Below are 24,535 nucleotides of genomic sequence, written 5' to 3'. Positions count from 1 at the left end.
TTCTATTCTGATCTGTTCTGATCTGTTTTGTTCTGATCTGTTCTGTTCTCTTCTGGTCTAATCTGTTCTGTTTTGATTCTTTCTATTCTGATCTTTTTGTTCTGTTATAAATCCGTTCTGATCTGTTCTGATTGGTTGTAAACTGTTTTGTTCTGGTCTGTTCTGTTCTGATCTGTTTGTTCTCATCTGTTCTCATCTGTTCCGATCTGTTCTGATTTGTTTTGTTCTGATATGTTCTAAACGGTTCTGTTTTGTTCTATTTCTTTTTCTTCAGTTTTGCTCTCTTCTAATCTGTTCTGATCTGATCTTATCTGATCAGTTCTGTTCTGATCTGTTTGCTCTCTTCTATTCTGTTCTGATCTGATCTTATCTGATCAGTTCTGTTCTGATCTGTTTGCTCTCTTCTATTCTGTTCTGATCTGATCTTATCTGATCAGTTCTTTTCTGATCTGTTTGTTTTCTTCCAATTGGTTCTGGTCTGATCTGTTTGGTTCTGATTGGTTCTGTTCTGTTCTGATCTGTTCTGTTCTGATCGGTTCTGATATGTTTTGTTCTGATTGGTTCTGTTCTGATCAGTTCTGATCTGTTCTGATCTTATCTGATATGTTCTGCTCTGATCTGTTCTGATCTGTTTTGTTCTGATCTGTTCTTAGTGGTTCTAATCTGTTTTGTTCTGGCTTGTTCTGTTTGTTCTATTTAGATCTTATGTCATTTGTTCTGATCTGTTCTGATTGGTTCTGGTCTGATTTGTTCCGATCTGTTTTGTTTTTATATGTTTTGTTCTGATCTGTTCTGATCTGTTCTGATCTGTTTTTTTTTGTTCTGATCTGATCTTAGCTGATCTGTTTTGTTCTAAACTGTTGAGTTTGTTCTGTTCTGTTCTGATCTGATCTGCTTGTTCTGATGTGTCCATATTCTTCTGTTCTGATCTGTTTAGTTTCTTCTGTTCTGTTCTGTTCTGATCTGTGCTGTTCTTATCTGTTCTGTTCTGATCTGTGCTGTTCTTATCTGTTCTGTTCTCTTTATCTTGTTGTTCTGAACATGTTAGTATGTTTAGATTAAATTCAGCCGCTGTATGTGTGAATATCTTCATAATATTCTCAGCAAATGAATCATGAATGAAGTTTCCTCATGTCCAGCTTTTAAGCCCACGCTGATGACGCTGAACACGCTTGACTGTGGACAGTGTCACTTGTGCTTCTTGAATTTGTATGAATCGGTCAGAAACACGTGCCAGTTCTGCCATGTACAGGATTTATTAATTTCATATACAATTATAAAGGTGTGTGTGTGTGTTAATGCACGAGTGTGTGTGTAAGCGTACAAGCTTTTGTGTTTGTCCTGATGGAGACACACACACACACACACTCAGTGTCTTTGTCTTGCAGCTGGAGTGTCTCTGTGTGTGTGTGTGTGTGTGTGTGTGTGTGTGTGTGTGTGTGTGTGTGTGTGTGTGTGTGTGTGTGTGTGTGATGGTGGGTTGAAAGGATTCTCAGTGTACAGTGATGGTGCTGAACACTGCAGCCTCCTACAGTTTCTCGTGCGAATGCTGACAACAGCGACTGTGTGTCCTAACACTAGTGCTGCAGATTTATAGACGGCTCACAGTTTGGTAAAACTGGCACTAAAAAGAGCCACATTTTACAGCAGTCATTAAATTACACTCATAAACTGAACGATAGAATAAATGAAGCTACGATACACAGCACAGCTACCCTAACGGTTGAATGTAAACCTAGAACATCCAGCGACCGTCTCAAATACGAAAATTCTCGTCCGTGTTTTGACCCAGAATTGGTTGTTGGTTTCCAAACTCAGTTCCCCGAGTCGTGTTCTTAGCTGCTTTACTTTCACATCTTGGACGTTTTGACTGAGCGATTGCTAACTGAATTGCCGTAGGATTGCTAGGACGCCTCATAGTGCAGATTAACCTGTAAACACGAGGCACTTGAACGCTACGCAAGTGGAAAATGTTAAATTGCAGATTACACTACAAACATGGCGTGATTTTCAGGTAGGACCTTAGTCGTAGTCAAAAGTTTAAAGACACGTGTGTAAAAACACATGTTTCATTGAAGCCTTGGGGTTTGATTGATTGATTGATTACTTTATTGATCCCCAAAGGGACATTTCTAATCAAAAATATACAGACATCACACCAAATACGTGCTTATTTGTGTTCCTCAGCTGTTTTCACTTGGGCTGTAATTCTGATAACCATGAACTTTCTTCTACACCAGAATTCTAGACATTTCACCAGAATTCCACCAGAATTATTAAATTCCACCAGATTTCCATCAGAATTCTAGAAATTCCAGCAGAATTCTGGAAATTCCAGCAAAATTCCACCAGAATTCTAGAAATTCCACCAGAGTTCTTGAATTCCACCAAGAAATTCCATCAGAGTTCCACCACAATTCTTAAATTCCACCTAAATTCTAGAAAACCCAGCAGAATTCTAAAAATTCCACTTTAGTTCTAGAACTTCCACCAATTCTGATAACCATGAACTTTCTTCTACACCAGAATTCTAGACATTTCACCAGAATTCCACCAGAATTATTAAATTCCACCAGATTTCCATCAGAATTCTAGAAATTCCAGCAGAATTCTGGAAATTCCAGCAAAATTCCACCAGAATTCTAGAAATTCCACCAGAGTTCTTGAATTCCACCAAGAAATTCCATCAGAGTTCCACCACAATTCTTAAATTCCACCTAAATTCTAGAAAACCCAGCAGAATTCTAAAAATTCCACTTTAGTTCTAGAACTTCCACCAATTCTGATAACCATGAACTTTCTTCTACACCAGAATTCTAGACATTTCACCAGAATTCCACCAGAATTCTGTAATTCCACCAGAATTATTAAATTCCACTAGACTTCCACCAAAATTCTTAAATTCCTTCAGAATTCTGATGTTTGTGATTGTAAATTGCTTTAATCTTTTTTTGTGAATCCTAAAAAAATCCTAATTGTGCCTTATTAAAAATATACAGAAGTTCCACCAGTATTCCACCAGAATTTTAGAACCTCCACCAGTATTCCACCAGAATTCCACCAGAATTCTAGAACTTCTATCAGATTTCCACCAGAATTCTAGAAATTCCACCAGAATTCTAGAAACTCCATCAGATTACCACCAGAATTCCATTCCAGAGTTCCACTACATTTATTGGTGTTCAGAAACAGACGTGACTTCTTAGCACAAGTCCACATATTTCTGACAGGCCCGCCCAGCACCATTAAGACCAGAGTTTGAGTCTCTGATGTGCTACCACCCTGGTTGGGTACCGTACAGACACAGTTGGGCATGTTTGCTCCTGTTGTCTGGTTGAGGTATCAGTGGGAGAGGAGGAGGAACACAGAGAGTGTAGTGTGTTCCTCCATGCATTAATTTCTTACGTGTTGGACAAGGCATGTGCTGACCTGGGGTATGTCTAAATCTGAACCGTTTTGTAAGGTTTTGCATGCTAATTGAGCTGTTTTCAGCTCGTTCTCTCGGGCTGTTATTTGTTCCCATGATTTTGACTCGGAGGCGTTTGATGTTCGGGACGTGAGGGTGAAGGATCCACCCCTGTTCTCCTGCAGGGGACGCACAGATCAAAGAGACGTGACCCCGTTTTATCACAGTAGCTGTGTAAGATTCCTCTCTGTGTGTGTTTACAGATCTGATTAAACTAGTCATCATTTGTTTTGGGTAAAGAAGGAGATGGTGGTGATTTGTTAAACATTTGACTGAAATGCTGGCTGTGTGTGTGTGTGTGTGTGTGTGTGTGTGTGTGTGTGTGTGTCTGTCTGTCATTTGTTTTCCACAGAGTTGTATATTTTATTGTTCATAAGTGTGTAAAAGGCTGTTAATGAATAACGTGTGTGTCTGTGCATATTTATCTGTATGTGTGTGTGTGTGTGTTTGCATTTGTACATATGTATCTGTGTGTTTGTGTAGCTGTGTGTGTGCATGCATATGTGTTTCTGTGGGTGTGTCGGTATGTGTGTGTGTGTGTGTGTGTGTGTGTATCTCTGTGTGTGTCTGTGTGTATGTGCATGTGTGTGTGCATGCATATGTGTTTCTGTGGGTGTGTCGGTGTGTGTGTGTGTGTGTGTGTGTGTGTATCTCTGTGTGTGTCTGTGTGTATGTGCATGTGTGTGTGCATGCATATGTGTTTCTGTGGGTGTGTCGGTGTGTGTGTGTGTGTGTGTGTGTGTGTATCTCTGTGTGTCTGTGTGTATGTGCATGTGTGTGTGCATGCATATGTGTTTCTGTGGGTGTGTCGGTGTGTGTTTCTGTGTGTGTGTATCTCTGTGTATGTGTGTATTTGTGTGTACGTGCATGCGTGTGTCTGTGTGTATACATCTGTGTTTTTGTGGTGTATCTCTGTGCGTGTGTATCTGTATGTGTGCACATGCATGTGTGTGTCTGTGTGTTGCTGCGTGCGTTTCTGCATGTGTATCAGTATGTATTTCAGTGTGTGTGTGTGTGTGTGTGTGTGTGTGTGTGCACTTGTACATCTATTTGACACTGAATTATAGACTAAATGGGCACAAGTTCACACAGACACACTCCAAAACACTCCAGAACAGGAGTGTAAACATGTGGTGCAGGGTCAGCTGGCGTGGAAAATGACTATGGTAACCCATGGTAACTACTATTCATATCTGGTGAATTAATAACACATATTTTGGCACACAATCCCCTCAGTATTGATCCGAAACCAAAGAATAAATCCGGAATGAAAAACATTCATTTATTGATGCGGTGAGATCAATAGAAGTACAATAGAGGTCAAAAGTTCACATACGCTTGTGAGTCAGGTGGTTCATGTTCAGTTTTGAGATCTGATTGATTTCTGCGACTGGAACATGAACACACGTGGACCGAGGGAAACAATCAGCACAGTGTGGATGATTAGCGTGGTGGTGTAGAAAGTTCTGCCTCGTTTTAATCTTGTTCCATGACCTCCTAATTCCTGGGCTGAGATCTACCTACGGTGGCCCAGATCATCAGCACTAACACAAAAGTACATGGAGCAGTGTTCTTCTGCCAAGGGATGAATTGGCCTGGATAATACTGGAGAATGAAGCTCCTGCACCAAAATCAGGAACTTGAAGCTGAGGGGAAGACTCGACTCTAATCATCTGAACTCCTAATTCTACTTTAAAATTAACTTAAATGGGTCCCTGTTATTATAAAGACATGCAAACATTCATGGTTTAAAAGCCTAAAATAAAAAAAATCTGCATCATTAAGCCAAGTGACTTCAGTCTGGAAACATTTAAAGCTCAAAATTTAAACATTGTAGGCCTTTCAAGAACTTTTAAGTCTATAGATTAAGTCTAAAAATTTAAATGTAAAGAATTTAAAGAATTTGAAGACCAAAGAAATGGAGACGCGTAGAAACTAAAATGAAAACTGTTTTTAGACTAAAAATAAAACCTAATAAAAGCCTGGAATTATTAAGAGCGCAGCTATGAGAAGTTGAAGCTTTAAAACTGGATCCTGCACAAGTTGAAGCCCAAAAACTAAAACCTGTACAAGTTAAAGCTTTAAAACTAGAACCTGTACAAGTTGAAGCTTTAATCTAGAACCTGTACAAGTTGAAGCTTTAATCTAGAACCTGTACAAGTTTAAGCTTTAATCTAGAACCTGTACAAGTTGAAGCTTTAATCTAGAACCTGTACAAGTTGAAGCTTTAAAAATAGAACCTGTACAAGTTGAAGCTATAAAACTAAAACCTGTACAAGTTAAAGCTTTAGAACCAGAACCTGTACAAGTTAAAGCTTTAGAACTAGAACCTGTACAAGTTGAAGCTCTAAAACTAGAACCAGTACAAGTTGAAGCTCTAAAACTAGAACCAGTACAAGTTGAAGCTCTAAAACTAGAACCTGTACAAGTTGAAGCTCTAAAACTAGAACCTGTACAAGTTGAAGCTTTAAAACTAGAACCTGTACAAGTTGAAGCTCTAAAACTAGAACCTGTACAAGTTGAAGCTTTAAAACTAGAACCTGTACAAGTTGAAGCTCTAAAACTAGAGCCAGTACAAGTTGAAGCTCTAAAACTAGAACCAGTACAAGTTGAAGCTCTAAAACTAGAACCAGTACAAGTTGAAGCTCTAAAACTAGAACCTGTACAAGTTGAAGCTCTAAAACTAGAACCAGTACAAGTTGAAGCTCTAAAACTAGAACCAGTACAAGTTGAAGCTCTAAAACTAGAACCTGTACAAGTTAAATCTATAAGAATAGAATTATTATTTTTTCCCTCTGAAGTGACACGGCCGACCCGCTCTGTTGACTCGGGGTTTATCGGCTCGTGCAGTCGTACGTTCTGTATCTGTTTACAGACTCGGACTTGTGAGCACTTGCAGGATCTACAGGTGACGACTTGTAGGTGTTACTGCTTCAGTCAGTGAACTTCAGGATGTTCTGACCTTAAAAGCCGCCAATTACAGCGAGGAACAGTGGGCGCAAAAAGTCCAGGACGTTCTAGTACACGCGCGTGTTTTGCGGCGGCTCTGTTAACGTTATCCGCGTTTGCTTTTATTTGGCTGTGAAATTAGGACGTGCTGAAACTGAGACCACTGTTCCATGTACTTTCTAATCAGCACAGTCAAACCAGCACTGTTTATACGGGCACAGAGAAGTCAGCAGCACAGGAGACTTTTTTTAAATGATGTTTGTTAGACTGTATACTGTCACAGTACTGTAAGTGGCTCTGGATAAAAGTTGTAATTTAGCAGTTAGGATAAGATTACAGACTAGCAATCAAAAGGTTGCTTGTTCAAGCCCCATCACTACCACATTGCCACTGTTGGGCCCTTGAGCAAGGCCCTTAACCCTTAATTGCTTAGACAGTAGACTGTCACAGTACTGAATGCCACTTTGAATAAAAGTTGTAGCCTAGTGGTTAATGTACTGGACTAATAATCAGAAGGTCACTGGTTCAAGTCCCATCACTACCAGGTTCCACTGTTGGGCCCTTGAGCAAGGCCCTTAACCTTATGTTTAGCATTAGTTCTTGTTAGTATTTATTTGGCTGTAAAATCAGGACGTGCTGAAACTCGAAGTGAAAAGTCTATCCACACTTATACTTTACTAGCTGCTCTGAAGCATGGTGGTGGTAGTATTAACCCCAGAGATATTGACCCCAAAGGTTTAGTCTCAGTCAGAGGAAAAGCAGAGGTGCAGAAATCCTCGAGCTTGCTGAGGTTGTTCCTGTAGCGCGTGTATGTAAACTTTTGACCCGGGCTGTATCGGAACGTCTCTGTTTGTATTGTTTGAAGGTGACTTCAGTGTTTACAGTCTAATCAGATTAGTCGCGGATAAGAAGCATTCCTGATTGTGTGTGTGTGTGTGTGTGTGTGTGTGTGTGTCCTCTACCTGTACCAGGTAGATCATTTTGAAATGTTACCCGCCGCACCACCGCGACCGTCCGTTCCCGTATAAACACGTCTGCGATCTGATTGTTCTCTCTCACACTCGGCATTGCGTAACCAGGTTCAAATGTAACCATGGCAACCAGCCCGGTGGGTCCGGTGTGGGTCCCACGCTGCGCCCACTCAAACGGTGGGCCCACCGTGGGCCGACGAGGGGGCGGCGGGAGCACCCGGCCATTCCAGAACCGTTCCAGCCTCTGCTGGAGATTCTGGAGTGTGTCTGCGGGAACTTGTGCCCATTTGAGATTTCTGGAGTGTGTCTGTGGGAACTTGTGCCCATTTTAGAGGTGATGCTTTTGTGTTGTGTCTGTGGGAATTTGTGCCCACTTCACTTGTGTCGGACTAAGAATACTTGGCGCCTTGTGTATCAAGTTCCAATTCGTCCCATAGGTGCTCAGGTTGGGGCTGAGGTTTCTCCACATCTAAGGGCTGATGTGCCGGGTGTCCACATACTTTTGGCCACTGTTTATACGGGCACAGAGAAGTCAGCAGCAGAGGAGGCATTTTTTTTATATTTTGTGGATGATTGAGTATGTTTGGAGTTCGGACAGTGCTAGCTCCGCGGTTAAGGTTCCGGTTTGTATTCACAAGGTTGCCAGTTCACGCCCCACCACCACCAATTTGCTACAGTTGGGCCCCTGAGCAAGGCCCCTGAATAAATAGAACACAGACTCCCACACAGACTCCCTAAACCCTTAACTGCTTACACAATATACTGTCAAAGTACTGGATAAAAGTTGTAGCCTAGCGGTTAAGGTAGTGGACTAATAACAAAAAGGTTACTGGTTCAAGTCCCATCATCACCAAGTTGCTACTGTTGGGCCCCTGAGCAAGGCCCCTGAATAAATAGAACACAGACTCATTTACATATTCGGCATCACTCATACAAATGTTTGTAAATATCCAGAAAAGCTTTTTGTCAATAATTGTTTTTCATTTATGACTGTAAGCAATATTCAGGCGATTCCGCACCGCTGTGTGTGTGTGTGTGTGTGTGTGTGTGTGTGTGTGTGTGTGTGTGTGTGTGTGTCAGTGTGACTCGGCTCCACCAGCGCTGGTTCGTTTCCACCTCTTTAACGTGCAGCTGCTGAAACGGGCCACGGTATAAACGCCTCCGTGTTTTTGGAGCCGGTTGAATAAGAGCTACTGTTCGGGATCAACTCGCCGCTGACGTCCTCTCGGCTTGATCCAGTCCAGCTGCGCTCCTGCTTTTCATCATCATCTTCTTCATCATCACCTTCATCATCATCGAGGACGACGTCAGCGGCCCGTACACCTCTCGTCTTTCTTAATCCCGACATCATGACGTTACGTGTGTTTTCTCGGAGCGCTTTTTGTGAGCGGGAAGCTCGGACTGACTCACGGGAATAACGATGAATGGGATGAATCGGGTCTCTGTTCTGCTCTCGCGCTCGCAGGTGCAAACGTCCGGATCCGCATGTTTACACCTATTATCCGTTGTTTTTAATAAGGCCCAGACCTCACAGTCCCTTCCACCTTAAATACTCCTAACACAATTCATTTGTACACCTTAAATGTCCTCCTGCGGCTCTGTAAAGAAATAAAAGCTTTTCTTTTCGATTGAGATCTTAAAGCGACAAAGCGTGTCCAAAAGTATGTGGACGCCTGATTATAAAGTTTCTTCACGCCACACTTGTCGAACCACGTCTTTAAGATCCTCGCTTTGTCCACACGGGACGCTGGATGTCATTCCCGGAGCAGAAAAGGCCCTTCCCTAAAGTGTTGCCACAGTGTTGGACTCTTATATATTTGTTTCATGCAACTGCAAGCAATGTGTGCACCTGAAACACGTGATAATCATCAAGATTTCGGACTGTGCGTGGGTATTTGTGCCAGGCGTGCAGTCGACATTCCGATTCACCCCAAAGGTGTTCAGGGTTCTGTGCAGGCCACTGAAGCACCTCCGTGGCGCAACAGCACCCCCTAGTGGCTAAGGAGTAGCGCGGTCCTCAGGACAGGCTGAGACTCTGTGAGAAGCCAGTAGAGGTCGCCAGAATGCTCAAGGGGAATTGAGTATATCCAAAATGAGAACATGCCAAAGATCAACAGAGACTTTCATTTCATTTTTTGACTTTTATTAATCGTGGTGTGTCCGGTTCCACCAGTAAGCACTGGCCACAATTCAGGAATACAATGACGTAGCCAATCACGTCTGTGTAGACGCCCGACCGGCCGATAGCACGGCTGTAATTTGATCCCGGATCACATCTCAGTGGTGCTCCACCCCAGCGCCCTTTTTTAGGGGATGTGTTAATAAAATATGGGATTTGATCAGGGGGTGTACAAACTTTAGAGCAAACGAGGTCCCACAGACGTCCGTGAGATTACTTCTGGGGAATTTAGGGTAAAAATGGGTGTGATGGGCACGTAGCACCTAATTAAAACACGTCTGGGGTTTCTGTACCCCACATGGGACGCAGAAATGGCCCTTTCCTAAAGTGTTGCCACTGTGTTAGACTCATCATCATCAATCGTGGACGGTAATATGAAGTTGCGACAGCCTCCACTCCTCCTGAAATGCTTTCCACATGATTTCGGAGTGCGTGTGTAGGTATTTGTGCCTGTTCATCCATTCAAAGGACCATCTGATCAAAGAAATACAAGCTGTAGTATTTTTTTATATATTTTCACTAAAATAAAGAGCGTTTGTTGTTTTTTCGGAGCAGGAAGTGAACGTCCCGATTTGTTTTTCCCACTTTGCTGTGAGAACGTCCAGGACACGAACACACGAGGACTCGCTGTGTTCCTCTGATCTTCTGACCTGCTGCACCTGCTCACAGACTGTTTACAGCAGAAAGTTCCCGAGACACGAACCAAAATTCAGTCAGGGTTCATCTCCCCCCCCCTTATTTAAGTGCAGCTCATGATGAATCGAACAGGAAGTGATTCAAACGTGTGGCTTTACACCTTCAAAATCCTCATGGTTAAAATATTACTAACACAAAACTTCCTGCTGCTAAATCTGGAGGCTCTGAGTGTGTGTGTGTGTGTGTGTGTGTGTGTGTGTGTGTGTGTGTGTGTGTGTACAGGGGTCAGGACTAATCAAATATTCATCATCCAAAATCCGACATGAAAGAGATGTGTGTGTGTGTGTGTGTGTGTGTGTGTGTATTTCTGTAAATACATGTGTGTGTGTATATGTGTGTAATACACATGTACATATATGTGTGTGTTTTGTAAAAGAGAGTGTTAAAGTAGGTGTGTATATATTTATGTGTATATGTGTGTGTGTGTGTGTATATGTGTGTGTGTAAATGTATATATATATGTGCACTGTATATACTGTATGTGTGTGTGTGTGTGTGTGTGTGTGTCGTGTGAGAGTAGGTGTGTGTGTTGTGTGTGTGTGAGTATATGTGTGTATATATTTGTGTGTGTATGATTATATATACATATGTGTGTGTGTACATGTGTGTGTGTGTGTATATATGTGTGTGTGTTGTGTGTGAAAGTAGGTGTGGGCATATACAGTATGTGTGTGTGTCGTGTGAGAGTAGGTGTGTGTGAGTATATGTGTATATATATTTGTGTGGGTATGATTATATACACACACACACACACACACACACACAATAACAGAACAATGTATGGTGATGAGTAGATGTTGTATGACGGTTGAGCTCGTGATTTAGCTTTGTTTCTCTTTCAGTGGGAAACACACACACACACACTCAGACAGAATGATGTATGGTGATGTGTGGATGTTGCGTAAAGGCTGCGCTCTCACTGACACGGGTTTGTTTCTCTCTCGGTGGGTGGAGAGCTGACGGCTGTTTTTTCTCTCGCTGTGATCTGAACGTCCCACACTGATCCAGTTTCATCTCCTCACTTCTTCTCGCCGCTCGTACCTCAAGCGGAGCCCAAACGTTTACATACAGCTCAACTCTTTCTGCATTTATACACACAAAAAACATGGAATTTAATTCTCTTTTAGGTTTATTGTGGGATTTTGAAGATCTTTTGGGTAAAAAATATATGGACGTGAATTTGGAAGAAAAATGGAAGGAACGATCGGATGCAACAGCGACCCCTACTGTCTGGTCACCTCGTTTGCTGGAAGAAAAGTAATAAATGAATCAGAATGCAGACTGTGTATTATTACCATACCCACTCAACGCTTAAGGTATTGGGCTTCTAATCAGAAGGCTGCTGGTTCAAATACCTCCACTACCATGTTAACCTAGTTGGGCCCTCGACCAAGGACCTCATCCCCTAATCGTTCGGACTGCACTCTGTCAGATTTGTGAGTTGCTTTGGATAAGGGCGTCAGCTAAATGCTATAAATGCGAATGCTCATTTCATACGCAACACCTACTATATTATTGCACTTTGCTGGGTATACAATTACTAACTGTAGTTCATCTATAGGACCCACGCTAAACAAGACGATGTCTGAGCGCTGGAATGACACAGTGATAATGACGTAGTAGTGTGTGTTGTTCTGGTATAATATATGAGTGTAGCAGTGTTGTTGGGATTTTAAACACTTTAGTTTTAATGCCCAGTGATCAGGAAGATCCCAACAACACTGCTGCACCTGCTATACTCATATATTATACCAGAACAACACACTACCACGTTGTTATCATGTTAGTGTCAATGCAGCGCTCGGACATCGTCTTTTCAGTGTGTTTCCTATAGGGGTCTCTTTCAGGGCAACAGACGGGCTACAGTTAGTAATTGTATACTTACAAAGTGCATCTATATAGTAGGTGTTGCATATGAACTGAGCATTCACATTTACAGCACTTAGCAGACGCTTTTATCCAAAGCAGCTTACACATGTGATCAAGTACAATCCAAACAATTACGGGGTCCCGTAGGAGTTTCTGTAGGGGCAGAGGGGCTACAGTCAGTACTTGTATACCTACGAAGTGCATCTATATGGTAGGTGTTGCATTTAAAATGAGCAGTCGCATTTGTAGCAGACGTGTGCATCCAAAGCAACTCGCAAATCTGACCGAGTACAGTACAAACAATTATGGGGTCCTGCAGGAGTCCCTTTAGAAACAGAGGGGCTACAGTCAGTGATTGTATACCAGCAAAGTGCGTCCATATAGTAGGTGTATGTACGACACAGCCGTACCTAATAAAGTGGCCGTTAAGTGGATTCAGAAGTCCTCGGTCCTCATCAGAACTCGTTAAAATCGTTTTCCGGCTTCCACTAATGACCTGTTAGTGACCTTGACAGGCTCGTATCTCTCACACACTCTGTATTGTTACAGCTGTGTGTGAAGTTTCTCAGGACAAACTGTACAGTACCAGTCACACCAGGACACAAACACACACTCCAGTACGATTGGGTTTGTTCTCCGTCTGGAGGACTCGCTGCAGCGTCCGGTCACTGGCGGTCACTTCAGTTTCAGGGAGAGTTTTAGTCCAGAGGTGGCTAGAAGTAAACAACACACACAAACGTATTGACCCTTAAATGGTGTTGGTTAGGTAACACAGAAGTCTGCCATGTTTGCATTTGTGGAACGGCGGGCCCTCAGGTGCTTTCTACATCTATACCGTCGGGAGGTTGTGTGTGTGTGTGTGTGTGTGTGTGTGTGTGTGTGTGTGTGTAATGTAACTGTGTTTAAATGTGTGTGCATATGTATAAATGTGTGTGTAAGTCTGTGTAAACATAACCCAATCTCACACACACGCACACACACACACACACTATTTTAAAATAATAGACTAAAATATATCAGATTTTTATACTTAGTTGTGTGTTGTGTGTGTAAATGTGTGTGTGTGCTTGTGAGAGTGTAAATGTGTGTGTATGCGTGAGTAAATGTGTGTGTGAGAATATAACCCAATTGCGCTCAAACACACACACACACACTATCAAATTTTATATTTAGTTGTGTGTGTGTGTGCTTGAGTGTGTGTGCATGTGAGAGTGTAAAGATGTGTGTGAGTGTATGTATGTAAATGTGTGTGTGTGTGTATACACTTGTTGTAAGTGTGTAAATGTGTAAATATGAGTGTGTGTACGAGTGTGTGTGTGCATATGTAAAATGTGTGTGTATGTGTGTATGAAAAAATGTGTGTTTAAATGTGTGCGAGTGTGTGTGCATGTGAGTGTCTAAATGTGTGTGTGTATTTGTTTCTAAGAGTATGTGTATGTGAGTAAATTTGTAAATGTGTGTGTGTGAGTTTAAATATGAGTGTGTAAATGTGTGTGCATATGTGAGTGTGTGTTTATGAGTGTGTGTCAATGTGAGTGTTAATATGCGTGTGTGTGTGTGTACAAATGTGTGAGTGTGTATGTGTGTAAGTATGAGCATGTGTTTATGAGTGTGTGTGTGTGTGTGCATGTGACCGTGTAACTATGTGGGAGAGAGTGTAAATGTGTGGGCATATGTATAAGTGTGTGTGTGTGTGTGTGTGTATGAGTCTGTAAGTGTGTGTGCATGTGAGTATAAATACGCGTATGTGTGTATATGTAAAAATAAGTGAGTGTGAATGAGTGTGTGTGTGTTTGACTAAATATGAGCATGTGTTTATGAGTGTGTGTGCACGTGACTGTAAATATGTGTGTGAGAGTTTAAGTGTGTGTACATATCATATATATATATAAATGTGTGTACAAATGTGTGTGTGTGTGTGTGTGTGCACTTATCCTCTATAGGAACAGTTTAGTATATGTTAGAGAATTTGACTGCACCCTCCTGTACCCCCCAAATTTATTCATTCCTTCTTTGATCTGCTTTAGTTTATTGGCTGTAGATTAAAGGAGGCGGGTCTTTGTGTAGATTTGTGTGACTGAAATCTAATTAAAAAATAAACAAACGATTAGAATTCCAATCAAAATTCTACGTTTTAATCTTAAAATCACAATCTATTGAGTTTAATCTGTGTTGCTCTGTGCTGCCCCCACTGGTCAGACGCGGTATTACACACAGTGCAGCGTTGAGATGTTCGGGTGCTGGGTGAGATGTCAGCAGTGGAATTAAAAGGCTAATTCATCACAGCATCTGAGGATCTGGGTTTCACACCGAGTAGGAAGAGAGAAACAAAAGAGCGGGATGGGAGCGATACCCCCCCCCCCACACACCCCCTCCAAAAAACCTTCAGTCTTTGTCCTGATCGTGTTGGGCTGCAATATTTCTTTTTCCTTCAGTCCGGTTCTTTCTGTTCTGTCTCTGTTCTTTTCAGAGCTGATCAGTCCACGCTCGTCTGTCCCCGATACGCTCGTTTTCTGTTACTCGGTCACTCGGTGAGGCCCTCGGTTGGCCCTCGGTTGGCCCTCAGTTGGCATGGCAAGCTGGCGAGAGTGCCAAAGCGTTTCCTTCTAACCCTCATCCTTCACTCTGTATTCATCTGGCTGTATTTTACCTCCTGTCCTCACTGTTACTGTTTCAGCTCTATTTTTAAACCTTTTCTCGTCTCGATGGCTTGTGCGCTGGACTGATTCACCGTCAGTGAGTGTTTGTGTCCGGTGGTGATTAATGACCGGCGCTGTAGTGAACACTGGTCCTCAGTTACAGTCAGGGTTCAGGTTCTCACCCACACAAACCATTTTACACTTAAATAAAACCAACCAAAAACACATTCTTTACTGGGAACAAACTTAAATACGGAATTTTCCTGCCGTATTGAAAAGAAACAAACAACATTAAGTACAAAGTTTTAGAGATTCTGCACATTGTATTTGCGCATCAACATTAAATGTGCAGAAGTTTGTTTCCTGTGGAGAACATGTAATAATAATGATGATGATGATGATGATGATGATGATGATGATGATGATCATGATGATCATGATGATAATGATAATAATTGTAATTATAATTATAATAGTGATAATGATAATAATAATAATAATAATAATGATAATAATAATAATAATAATATTATTAATAATGATAGTAATAATAATAATATTAGTAATAATTATAGTAATAATAATAATAATAATAATGATAATATTAGTAATAATAATAGTGATATCAATAATAATAATAATAATAATAATAGTAATAATAATGTAAATAATAATAATATTGATAATAATAATAGTAGTAATAATAATAATAATAACAATACTAATGCTAATAATAATAATGATAATAATATCAATAATAATAGTACAAATTATAATATTAAAATATAATAATAATAAAAAACAGAGAGAGTTTGGACAGTGGTAGCTGTTCCAGAAACTGTTACTAAATGGCAGAGCTTTTTAATGGTGGTGTACAGTTTGGTTTTTTTGTAATTTTGATGTCAGACGACTGTTCCATGTATTTGTTTCAATGCTTTCAAATCAAGAGAAAAAAACAGTTGAAGAAATAAGTGAAATTCCAAGCCTGTCATATAGTGTGTGAGTGAGTGAGTGAGTGAGTGAGTGAGTGAGTGAGTGAGTGAGTGAGTGAGTGAGTGAGTGAGTGAGTGAGTGAGTGAGTGAGTGAGTGAGTGAGTGAGTGAGTGAGTGTGTGTGTGTGCGCCTGGGTGTGTGTGTGTGTGCCTGGGTGTGTGTGTGTGTGAGTGTGTGTGTGTGTGCCCGGGTGTGTATGCGAGTACAATAGACGATAGTACAGTAATATCATAAATACCCCTCGACCTTTGCTCACTTGGCTGCGAGCGTCGTGCTTAGCAGAGCAATACGGCTGGAAAAACACCAAGTCAGCATTACCCGCACACACACACACACACACACACACACACACACACACACACTGATTGTTATCCTGGGGAGATAAACTGGCATGGGCTGCTGGATTTGGGAGTTGCCCATGAACTGCTTGGACCTTTAGGAAACGTCTCCTTCCTCCATCGAACACACGTGTAGATAATAAATACGAGTGTGTGTGAGTGTGTGTGTAACGTGTGAGCGTGTGTGTAACCTGCTGTGTCGTTGTGTTGTAGATGTATGGGCGCTACACACAGGATCTGGGTGTGTACGCTAAAGAAGAAGCAGCTCGGCTGAGGGAGGAGGCGGCGTACAGACGACTGGTGACCGAACGGAGCAGATCGCTCGACCTCCTCGAGTACGAGAAGAGCCGCTGCGCCAAGTGCAGAAGTGAGTTTGGTACCCACGCTGACCCAAATCAGAGGGTCCCTCGTACAGTCCAAGAACCTGGTATAGGGGTCTTTAATATGTTCTGGGTACAGCTGAGGTTTAGAGAGTCCTAGAGTCTGATACTACCACCAAATAACTCCGTCTGACCTCAAAAATCCTCCAGAACGTTTTTGCACAGCAACCTGGAGCGACGTGAAGCTTGCTCGACTGTGGACAGTGTCAGTGTTAGTACGTTCCAACAGCTCCTAATTCATGTCAGACCTTTTTCAGTGGTTCTTGAATGACGTCTGATCGTCCACAAATATTCCCTTTAGCTTAAAATGACTTCATATTTTCTTTCTGACCTTGGCATGAGACCACTGTTCCATATGCTTTTGTGAAGTCACTTAAAAAGGCTTTAAGAAACATTTCTGACTTTTGAAGTCTACGATTCACGGTGGGAGGTCTGTACTGAGTTTTGTGTGCCAAACTAACCCTATTTATATGGGCACAGAGAAGTCATTAGCTTTATTTAATCATTATCAGGAGTCCATGATAAACAGTTATGCGACATGATGAACTTCCTACACCACCACATTAGTCATTTAAACTGCTGTCTGCATATTACTGACCCTTTCAGCCACAGAAAAAGAACAGTAGCATTTGGAAAGCATTGACTTTCTGACCCACCGTGACCCTGACCAGGATGAAATGAACGCGAAGGAATGAATGAGTTTTATGGGTGCGTGTCGCCCTCTTGTGGTCAGAAGTTGTACTGTAGTGATTTCTCTCTGCTGGTTCGCTTGCAGAGTAATTTTTTAATTTCATTTTATTATCATTAACGTCTTCACCCTGGTCAGGGTCGCAGCGGGTCAGGTATAACCAGAAAACTCTGTTCGCAAGGCAGGAACACCAGGGACAGGGCTCCAGGTCATACGTGTCTCTGTAGACACTCTTCCAAGCCGATAGCATCGCTGAGATTCGAACCCGGCTTAACAGACTACTTAGCACCAGCAGTACTCTCATCTCTATAATCTTTATTTTTTATATATGAATAATGTATTTTTATATCATATATTAATATTACAGGCCAATATTCATCCACAGAGAGCGATCCAGGATGTTTTTATTTAATTATATATATTTATAACAGCATGTCTGTAGATTTTTAGATCACACTTAGACATTAGCTGCTTCTTAAGGCTTAAAATATCTCATTTTTTAATCATATTAACTGTTTAAGCTTTAATTTTAGTGGCTTTATAAATATTATAATATTTTAACATCATTAAAAGGTTAGTTGGAGTTACCAGACATTTATAGCATCAAACGGACACTTTTATCCAAAGCAACTTACACTTCCTACTAAGTACAGTGCATTGATTTAGGGTTAAGGGCCTCGCTTAGGGGTCCAGCAGTGGTGGGGCTTAAAGCAGTGACCTTCTGACCAGTAGTCAAGCACCTTAACTGTTAGGCCAAGGCTGCCCACATCAACTTCAGGACCCAGTTGGTGAAATCATATTATATTATAATTATATTATAATTATATATCGTTTTGTGAAAGTAGAAATGATAGTGTGATGCCAGATCTTTCAAGAATCCCCCTGAACTAGTGTCAGGAATTAATGTTGGAGCATAAACTGTGAAGTACAGGAATCTAAACTATATAAATGAGCTTTTTCTGTCTCTTCTCTCTTTTTATGTATTGCTTTTTTACTTTTTTGTTTATTTTTCGTCTCTGTTGTGTGTAGGCATGGCTAAGAGAATAATAAAGCTTTGATAAATGCGACGGATTCTTCTGTCGGATTCTTTAATGCATCCTGCAGTATGTGTGTTTGGCCACAAGGGGGCAGACGTGCACCACACTGAATGCCTAAACAGAGCTGAACGGCTGAGTGGCTAAAGCAGGGGAAACACGTGTTGGTGTTGAAGTGCTACATGTGAATAATTATTTATAATAATTATAATGCTTGTGTGTACAGGATAGGAGAGTTTCTGCATTGTGCTGATGCAGGTTACCATGGTTACAGGTTCCCGTCCCACATCTCTCTCCGTCTCTTGTCATCCATCCTCCCGTCCTACGTTCCATTTATTCTCCCCCGGCTGTTTCTCAAAATAAAGCACGGGGTACGACGGGCGCAGGGGCTGTGAGGGGGTCTGGCAAAAGGGAGAAGAGAAAACGAGGAAGGAATCGCTAAAGTTTAAGTAAAAACTAAATAAAATAGAGGTTTTGATGGAGGAAACAGAAGCGGCGGTGGGATGGTGGGTTTGGGGTTCTCCTCCTTGCACATATATAGTGTGTACATATGTACATATGTAGAGTATAGCGTGACTCTGTATGTGGTACAGCTCCACCGCTTGCTGGTGTGAAGAAGCCCAGTAACAGCGTACGTGTCGAAGGGGATGAGTTCTAGTGCAGTTCTCTTTCGCCAGCATTAGAAGAGGGAGGGAGGGTCAGACTGGGTCTCTTCCTGCCACCTCGGAGATATGCAATCTTGGGACTGATCCGTACCCCTGCACAAGTGTGTATGTGTATGTGTGTGTGTGTGTGGGGGGGGGGGTTGTTACATGGAGCTTAGTGTGGCTCTCTCTCTCTGTAGTGGGTGTGGTGATAATCCAGCTGTTCCTGCAACAGTTTCACAATTGGGAATTGTCTCTATCTGCCAATCATTGTCCCTACACAGCGTTTAAAGACCCCACCCACTTTTAGTCCGGTCATCCCGCCCTAGCAGACACAGTGGCCACAGTGGAGTCTGCTGCAGGCACTGCCGATTGTGCCCGCTAGAGGGCGCCCAGCCGACCGGTGGCAATGCCGAGTTTCGAACAGGAGTTTTTTTTTTGTTCTTTATTTCTTGGTACAGTTGTGGTAAAAAATCACATTTATGAATTTAGTTTCCGAAATCAAATCATTTATTTAATTAACTCCTCATAAATGCAATTACGACCTTTGCTGGCTGATTGATGGCACTGCACACCCAGAGTCGAGGAATAATGCGTTAATCAGGGTGTGGCTCTCTGTACGCAAAGCTGATCCGCATATAAACTCACCTTGTGCAGTCTCGCTCTTCTCAATCAGCAGTGGTGATCAGCATCAGTACAGAGGAAGTGTAATGCCAACAAAGTGATTGCATACAACAAGTGTATATATATATACACACAGACAGTAAATGTAATATTTGGTTAAATGATCTTTGACTGATCACCTTGTCTCCGGTGCGGCTCTGGTTGGACCCTCGACTCTTTACTGGTCAGAATCGCCGCAGGTCGACCAGGTTCTGTTGGTTCTGTGGAGCTGAATGACTTTCAGTGCAGCTCCTGTATTATTTATAGGACTGAGGTCACGACTTTAATCCAGAAGATTTGTTTTGGTCACACTTATTAATTCCACAACCTGCTGCTGGAACGTCCACTCACGTCCAGGATTGTATTCACTTCCTACAGTCGCGGTAATCAGTGACTTTCCTCTCGAGCTGTTTCATGTCGTACGCACTGTCCCATTTCTTTATGGTTTGTCTCTTCTCAGGCTGTTCGTCCATCCTGCACTCGCCCCCCTCGAGATTTTCTTTTTTCTTTTCGGTTCGGGGTAAATATGATGATTTTTGCCACTTTAATTAAAGCCATTAGAGCAGAATGAAGGTCGTTACAGGTGCTCGACTCATTAACGCTGATCAATAATTAAAACGGCAGCTATTAATAACAGCATTAATTATTCTGCCGCAACATCTGTATGTCCTCCCGCCCCGAGTGAGTCCGTCACCAGGTCTTATACACACTAGCTAAAATCAATAATGAATAGAGATAAACGTTCAGAAGTAATAAAAATACTAGTCAATAAATTCAGAGGAAAAACTGGATAAATAATAAAAGGAAACAAGAAATAAATAGAAGGTTAAAATTTATAAAAGTAATAAAATTAATAAATGGATTTTTTTAGGGTCAGAAATATACAGACAGCAGCTTAGATGCTTAATATGGTCTTTAAATTAAATGAAGGTTTTAAGATCATCTATAAGACCAACTGTCTTTTATAAGTACTACATGGAACAGTGGTCTTGTTTGCCAAGGTTGGGATAGAAAAAGACCCAAAGAATTCTGTACAAGGAAAGGTATCATTCAGGAACCACACCCACTGTTGTTTATACAGGTGTGTAAATGACCTGCTTCCACCTTTAATAGTGTCAACAGTTTAAGGAAGGTCATTTCCTCCAAGCACAAAGTGAAGAGCCCTGACCTCAAGCCTGTAGAACACTCTTGGAATGAATTGGAATGCCGACATCACGCAACATCGTTTCCTGACATCACAAAGGAATCACCAGGAATAAACTGACCTGCAGTTTGACCCACAGTTTGATCTTCTGTTGGTCTGAACCAGACGTCACAGCCGTCACGTCCTCTGGCATCATTGAGTCTTGGCCGTCCAGCCACCTGTCGGCGGTTGGTGGGTACAGAGACCACTGTAGAACTGTAGAACACTCTTGGAATGAATTGGAATGCCGACATCATGCAACGTTATAGCCACAAATACGGCAGACAGCTTCGGGATAGGATGGATAACAAGCTCATGGTCGGGTGTCCACATACTTTTGGACACATACCGCATGGATCTTGTAGATATGGAATGGTCGGATGATCCAAGGTGTCTGTGGACTGTTATTACCAGAACAACGCTCCTCTCGTTGTTTCCTCTCGTCCTCGCTTCACCCATCGCTCCATCCCGTCGGCGCTAGTGTACTCTGACTCACCAATTAGTTCTCGTTAAGGTTGCCGTGGTTACCGACGGTACCCAGCGGAAAGACGCCGGGAGAAGAAACCCACACAGGCGTAAAACCACGAGAATTTGATCTACAGAGGTTAGAAAATGTGAGCGCCCCCCGGTACCACACTGAGTGATTTCAGATCTTTATCTTTACCTAAGGGCGGCACGATGGCTCAGTGGGTCGCCCTGTCGCCTCACAGCAAGAAGGTCCTGGGTTCGATCCCCAGGTGGAGCGGTAGAGGTCCTTTCTGATACCTGTTCTGATACCCCTTGACGTTACCAGCAGGTCCTGATGGTTCAGCTCTTCCTTGGGTGAACGATACACACGTGCATGATCGTCCTCATGCTCATGATCTCCGATGTCTGGTTCTGATGCCAGAAATAAAATTGGTCTGGACCAGACGCCACAGCCGTCGTGCCCTCTTGCATCAATGAGTCTTGGCCGCCCAGCAACCTGTCGGCGGTTAGTGGGTACTAAGCCTGGCTGCCGGGAGCTCCGGTTTCCTTCCACAGTCCAAAGACGTGCCGTGAGGTGAATCGTGGACAGATGATTTTACACACACACACACACACACACACACACACAGCCGACAGAAGGGCCGCTAGAACACAGATGGGTGGTGGGTGGACGTGAGTCACGTCTCGGCTCCGTATGAACGTCGTACAGATGCTGATCAGCGCCGATCTGCAGGTTTTGATTTCTGTGTTTGATCAGGATGTCTGGGCCGAATCTCACCTCATGCTAATGAGTTCTAATCCCTGCAAATCTTCACCTGATCCGAGCCGATCTGTTTTACACCTGAACCTGAACGGGGGAAGCGTTACGTGAGATGCGTTTGATTTAAACTGCATTTGATGCTAATCTCCGGCGTCTCGCCCCAAATCCCCTCCAGCTAGCCAAACTGTGGGATGATGATGCTGTAATAACGTTTTAATTCATTATTTATCACCCGGCTGATTTATTCAGTCTGAACATTATTAATGTATGAATTTAGATGTATATTTATTTATCTTTTTACTTGAGATGAAGCGTCTGAGCCCCGAGGTTTTTACAGCCTGGATTGAGTCTGTGCTCAAGTCCTTCATAATCACTACTAGGCAGTGCATTGTGGGTAATGTAGTGTCCTGTATGTTCTTCAGTCTGTACAGTACACTGTCAGAAGTTCCTGATCTCTCGTGTCGGGGAGGACTGGATCTTCCTCATCCTGCTGGGCCTCGTCATGGCCCTCGTCAGCTTCATCATGGACTTCTGTATCGCCATCTGCCTACAAGGTGAGATAAATTATACCTGGTCTGGAGAATTGTCTGCTAAATGCTGAAACTGGACTAGTAATCGAAAGGTTGCTGGTTCATGTCCCACCGCTGCCAGGATGCCACTTTTGGTCCTTGAGTAAGGCCCCTGACCCTCAATTGCTTAGATTGTAAATTGTCACAGTACTGTAAGTTGCTTTGGATACAAGCGTCTGATAAATGCCGTCAGTTGTAGCCTAGCCATTAAGAAACTTGACTAGTAATCGGAAGTTTGCTGGTTTAGGCCCAGCCACTACCAGGATGCCACTGTTGGGCCCTTAAGCAAGTCCCTTAACCCATAATTGCTTATACAAAACACGGTCACACTACTGTAAGTCGCTTTTGATACAATGATTGTGGGCAGTTGTAGCCTAGTGGTTAAGAAACTGGACTAGTAATCGAAAGGTTGCTGGTTCAAGCCCCACCACTACCAGGGTGCCACTGTTGGGCCCTTGAGCAAGGCCCCTAACCCTCAATTGCTTAGACTGTATACTGTCTCTTTGAATGCTGGAAATGTAAATGTGCCTATATTATCTTAAATCTGTGTGTGTGTGTGTGTGTGTCTATAGCTCAGAAGTGGATGTACGGAGGCCTGGACAGTAACGTGGTGCTGCAGTATCTGGCCTGGATTACGTATCCTGTGGTTCTAATCAGCTTCTCTGCTGGTTTCACACACATCGTAGCTCCACAAGCGGCTGGTAAAAGTCTGATGTTTCAGCCAGATGTTAAAAACAAACATATAAAATAATCTCTGTAGCCGAGCTTGTTTTGTTTCTGTGACGGAGTAAAACAGCAGTGAAATGTCGTGGATGTGTTTTTTTTTTGTATAATCATGATTGATAGATAAGACTGGGGACGCTGGCACGTTCGTATCCCCGGAGATCCGACTGTACTACTGTTCTGATGAGCACACAATGTTCACGTCCTCAACCATTGTTCAGCCGTTCATGCTTAATCATCAGTTCAGCGGATTAAAAATGAAAAATCTGTAATGAATAATAAAAAGGAACAGAATGCGAAGGATGTAAACACTTAACACCGCGTGCTGCCTCACATCGGAGAGTTTCAGCAGAACCGGGGTTTTATCGTTTAGAACGTCGTCTTTAAGTAAAGAAATAATTGCACGGGTGGACTGATGGATTGATTAAGGATAAAAGAAGGAAGGAATTGAAGGAAGAAACAAAACTAAAGGAAGGAAGTAACAAAGTGAGGAAGGAGCAAAGGGAAACAGAAGGAGAGAAGGTAGGAAGGAAAAAGGAATGGGAAGGTAGGTAGGGAGAAGGAAAAGGAAATGAAGGAAGGAGCAAATGGATACAGAAGGAAGGAATTGAAGGAAGAAACTAAATAAAGGTAGAAAGTAACGAAGTAAGAAATGGAGGGAAGAAAAGGAAGGAAGGAAGGAGCAAAAGGAAACTGAAGGAAGGAAAGAAGGTAGGAAGGAGGAAGAGGAGACGGAAGGAAGGAAGAAAGGAGCAAAAGAAAACAGGAGGAAGGAAGAACAGAAGGTAGGTAGAAGGAAAAGGAAATGAAAGGAATGAAAAGGAAGGAAGGAGCAAAAGGACAGGGAGGGGAAGGAAAAAAGAAAATGGAATAAAGGAGCAGAAGGAGGGAGGAAGGAGCAAAAGGAAACGGAAGAAATTGAAGTAAGAAAAGGATAGAAAAACTATCAAATAAAGAACCTGAAAATGAAAGAATGCATAAAGAAAAAATTTAATAAATAATAAAAGCAGGTAAGAATTAATGGTATAAAAGAAAGTAAGGCATGAATGAAAGGACGGATGGACGGGAGGAAAGGAATAAAGAAAACATTAAAAGGAGGAACAGATGTATTAAAACAAAGGGAAAATATTTAGAAAAATATTTAGCTCCTCAGAACAGTAATGAAAGACGTCTTTAGTCTAAATTACAGACGGTGTGGAGCTCACTTATCATTCAGTCACAGAAAAAGAACACTTACACAAATGACAACTTCCAGTCCTGCTGTTTATACGTTTATATAAAAGTTTTATCTGTCTGTAAAATTAAATTCATTATCAAACCCTT

At 42.2% G+C, this 24,535-nt stretch overlaps 1 protein-coding gene across 1 annotated transcript in view; it reads left to right on the top strand.

The window, feature by feature from the left end:
• Nucleotides 1–24,535, top strand: part of LOC134334804 (chloride channel protein 2-like) — a 45,454-nt gene that overhangs the window by 815 nt on the left and 20,104 nt on the right. The window contains exons 2-4 of the mRNA XM_063017266.1: nt 16,314–16,467; nt 22,343–22,474; nt 23,062–23,190. Of these exons, the coding sequence (XP_062873336.1) occupies nt 16,314–16,467; nt 22,343–22,474; nt 23,062–23,190 (415 nt within the window). The remainder of the gene's footprint in view (nt 1–16,313; nt 16,468–22,342; nt 22,475–23,061; nt 23,191–24,535) is intronic.

The sequence above is a fragment of the Trichomycterus rosablanca genome, chromosome 20 (assembly GCF_030014385.1).
Source record: "Trichomycterus rosablanca isolate fTriRos1 chromosome 20, fTriRos1.hap1, whole genome shotgun sequence".
Classification (NCBI taxonomy): domain Eukaryota; kingdom Metazoa; phylum Chordata; class Actinopteri; order Siluriformes; family Trichomycteridae; genus Trichomycterus; species Trichomycterus rosablanca.
Note: the sequence above shows the minus strand (reverse complement) of the source record. Positions and strands in the feature narration are given on the sequence as shown.